This window comes from Austrofundulus limnaeus, unplaced genomic scaffold (genome assembly GCF_001266775.1).
Source record: "Austrofundulus limnaeus strain Quisiro unplaced genomic scaffold, Austrofundulus_limnaeus-1.0 Scaffold3, whole genome shotgun sequence".
NCBI lineage: Eukaryota > Metazoa > Chordata > Actinopteri > Cyprinodontiformes > Rivulidae > Austrofundulus > Austrofundulus limnaeus.
This window is the reverse complement of record NW_013952405.1, coordinates 3,444,317-3,447,396: the sequence shown is the minus strand read 5'-3', so window position 1 is coordinate 3,447,396 and position 3,080 is coordinate 3,444,317. Positions and strand designations below refer to the sequence as shown.

Below are 3,080 nucleotides of genomic sequence, written 5' to 3'. Positions count from 1 at the left end.
GTGTGTGTGTGTGTGTGTGTGTGTGTGTGTGTGTGTGTGAATGTGTGTGTTTTCCTTGTGCTTCTGCTGTAGTTGCAGCCCCATAGGGTCAATAGAGTAACCACCGCCGTGCATGGGTGCCATGTCTAAAACACAACTTGGAATCCAGTCAGACCCTCATCACACACACATACACCTTCAGGGACACACCTGACAGAGCCATGCTTCTCCCCTTATGACAGCAGAGGCAGAAGTTGGCCTGTCAATGCAACATGTCAACTTTTAATTTATATTTTTCCAAAACATAAATCTTACAACATAAAAAGGAGTTTTTATTTCATTTATATGGAATTTTATGGCTCATATTTGTAATAGAGCATATTGGTGATAAACATCTGTTTTACGTTAGCGTCTGACTGAGGCCTTCTTTCATATTTTTACAGACACACATGTAGACTTGCTCTAGGAAATATACCCTAGCTCTTGCCCATTAAATCGTTCTTTACTGTTTTTTTTTAGCCTGTGTGTGCATGTGTGTTTATTATTTACACATATCCATAACTTCCTGACTGGWGGGGCAATTTATTTGAMAAAAAGAAAAAGAGRAAAAAAAAAGGTAGGGGGTGATTTAAACATTTAAATGCCTTGTTAGAAAACTTTTATCTCATAAGAAACTTGACTGTCAAAAAATCTTTAATTCAAAGTATGTCTCACTGCAAAACGCTGCTGTTTATTTCTTCATTCTGCATGCTCATTTTTGCTTTCTCAGCAAWGACAAACAAACACTTTGATGTAAGTTGCTGTGAGTAGCAACTTAAATTGCTGCACTTAGATGTAAAGATGGGACATTTTGTTAAAGTCTTAAAAATATCATATAAGGCAGGCATGTAAAATAAAATTTCAATGGAAAATGTTGGACTMGTTTTTTTTTTCAAAAGTCAAATAAGAAAATATAATTACAGCATGACTCTGAAAACTTGATTTTTATTATATTTTATCTGAGCAATGTAAAGCTAATGAACCAGTAACCATTAAATTTTACATGAAAATTATGGGTAAAAATCAGAAATATAAGCCATAAAGGATCATGGTTGTATTGTGAATTTACCATGCAGCTTTTAAGTCCTTAGCAAAGTGGAAACTTCCTCTATGAGAACTGGAGCCAAATTCTGGCCTGGAGTGATTTGTTCATAAATGGGATTATAAATTATTGCTGTTCTGACATAAGACAACTGGATGTAGCAGGTTGAAAGCTTACAACTAAACACGAGAAGTTTTTCATCAAGTTTGCGTAGCGAACAGAATATTTTGTCAGCACTTCGACAATAGGATATGGTCCATTTATATGTTTTTTGCGTGTAGCTTTTTCAACACTTTCCCAATTTTATCACACACTTTTTTTTCTTTTAGTTAACATTTGTCCTCGTCTGTTGGCCAAAAACCTTGTAGCCTTAGAGAAATCAGACTTTGCCGAAAGCAAGTYGTCTGAGTTGTTAAAGTTGGTGCAAGAGAGTGTATAGTTTGTTACTGTGTATGTGCACATATTCCACATATGCTTACATATGTCCACAGGATATGTGTGCATTTATTTTTGGGCTTGGAGCTAACTTTTCCGACAGTGGGTACAGCCAGCAGCTGTGCTGTGTCAGAATGTGTTTAAGTCTTTTCGCCAGGAATGCTTGCTCTGTTTTTTATCAGTGGGCAGAGCTGAACTGGCTTGACATTTCACAGGGGTGAGAATGGATTATTAAAACCTTGGCCTATTCTAATTCTTTCTGTTTRGAATGGGATTGGTTTACTTGGGTGCTGTTAGTCACGGTGGGATGCATGTATTAAGTGGGCTGGTTTGGTGTTTTTTAGGAAGGAGAGGCTGTTTTGTGGTCAGACTAAATTGGTCATAGCATTAAATTAGTGAAGATGGGAGTATTTCTATAGATAAGTCAGCTTTTAACTAACAGGTCTCACACTTTCCTAGGCATGAAGCACATTTATACATATGTTTTTACACATGTCTAATAAAGTGGTTTGACAAATAAGCTACACCAAAAAGAGAGGGGAAAAGAAAAGCAACAAATCCAGAAAGAATGGGTGACAGAAAGGAAAGATCATTTTTTATGCATGCTCTTTTTCTCAAAGCTCATCCGTGGAAATAAATCACTGGACGGGAGGCTGAGTCAAGGCCTGATCTCCCAGGCCAGTAAAACACAGACATGGGAAAGTTTTAGCACTAACAAGTGGTTCACATTTATCTCTCATTGGAGTGTGTTATATCTTGCAACACTTCATTGGTACTCACCTTGGACTGAAACCTATAGTTGGGGAAACAAGTGTACATTTCTTATTGTCTATGTCTCAGGGTGTTTATTGTTAACTGGCAATGGGATGTGTTGTCCCACTGACATTGCAATTTTTTTTTATATCGCATAAAATTGTGCATGGAGAAGTTAAAATCCTACATATCATATACTTTGACTGTTTGCCAGTTTTATGATTGCTTCCTCTCTATTAGTGTTGCCTCATCTTTATCTGATTATTTTTACATTTGTACTGTAATTGGCAGGTCCTTTGTAATCCAGCAGATCCCCAGCAGCAACCTTTTTATGGTGGTGGTGGACAACAAGTGTGACTGCAGCAACTTTGAGCCGATCACCATGGAGCCCATTGAAATCATGTATATCCTTTCATAAATGAAGACTGGAGAGGTTGTGCTGGGAAAGAGTTTATGGTGATTCCAGATGTTTGGACGATATGGCACAATGTTGGCTTGAAACAGAAAGATCAACAAGATCAACAAAAAGCAAAACAATTTTTTAAAAGGAGTGCATGGATTGTTGATCCGAATTTAAAGGAGACACATTGTACTTTTAAATCCTTTTTCTTCCACATTTAAATCATTCAGTTGGGGTCTATAAGAAGTGGAACTGCAATGCTTTGGTCTGAATTCCTTCTTATTGTAAATTAACAAACCTCTCTTTTGGCCCTTTTTTGTGATGTGTCTCAAAGCAACTCGATTTGACACTGTCTCTTTAAAACCAAAAAAGGCACTTCACACACACACACACACACACACACACACACACACACACACACACACACACACA

The 3,080-nt window shown here is 37.3% G+C and overlaps 1 protein-coding gene across 2 annotated transcripts in view; it reads left to right on the top strand.

Moving 5' to 3' along the window:
• cacna2d3a (calcium channel, voltage-dependent, alpha 2/delta subunit 3a) overlaps positions 1–3,080 on the top strand; it is a gene marked incomplete in the record, with an annotated part of 131,079 nt that overhangs the window by 123,434 nt on the left and 4,565 nt on the right. For both annotated transcript variants that reach the window (XM_014017578.1, XM_014017570.1), the window contains 1 exon segment: positions 2,540–2,652. In XM_014017578.1, coding sequence (XP_013873032.1) covers positions 2,540–2,652 — 113 coding nt within the window.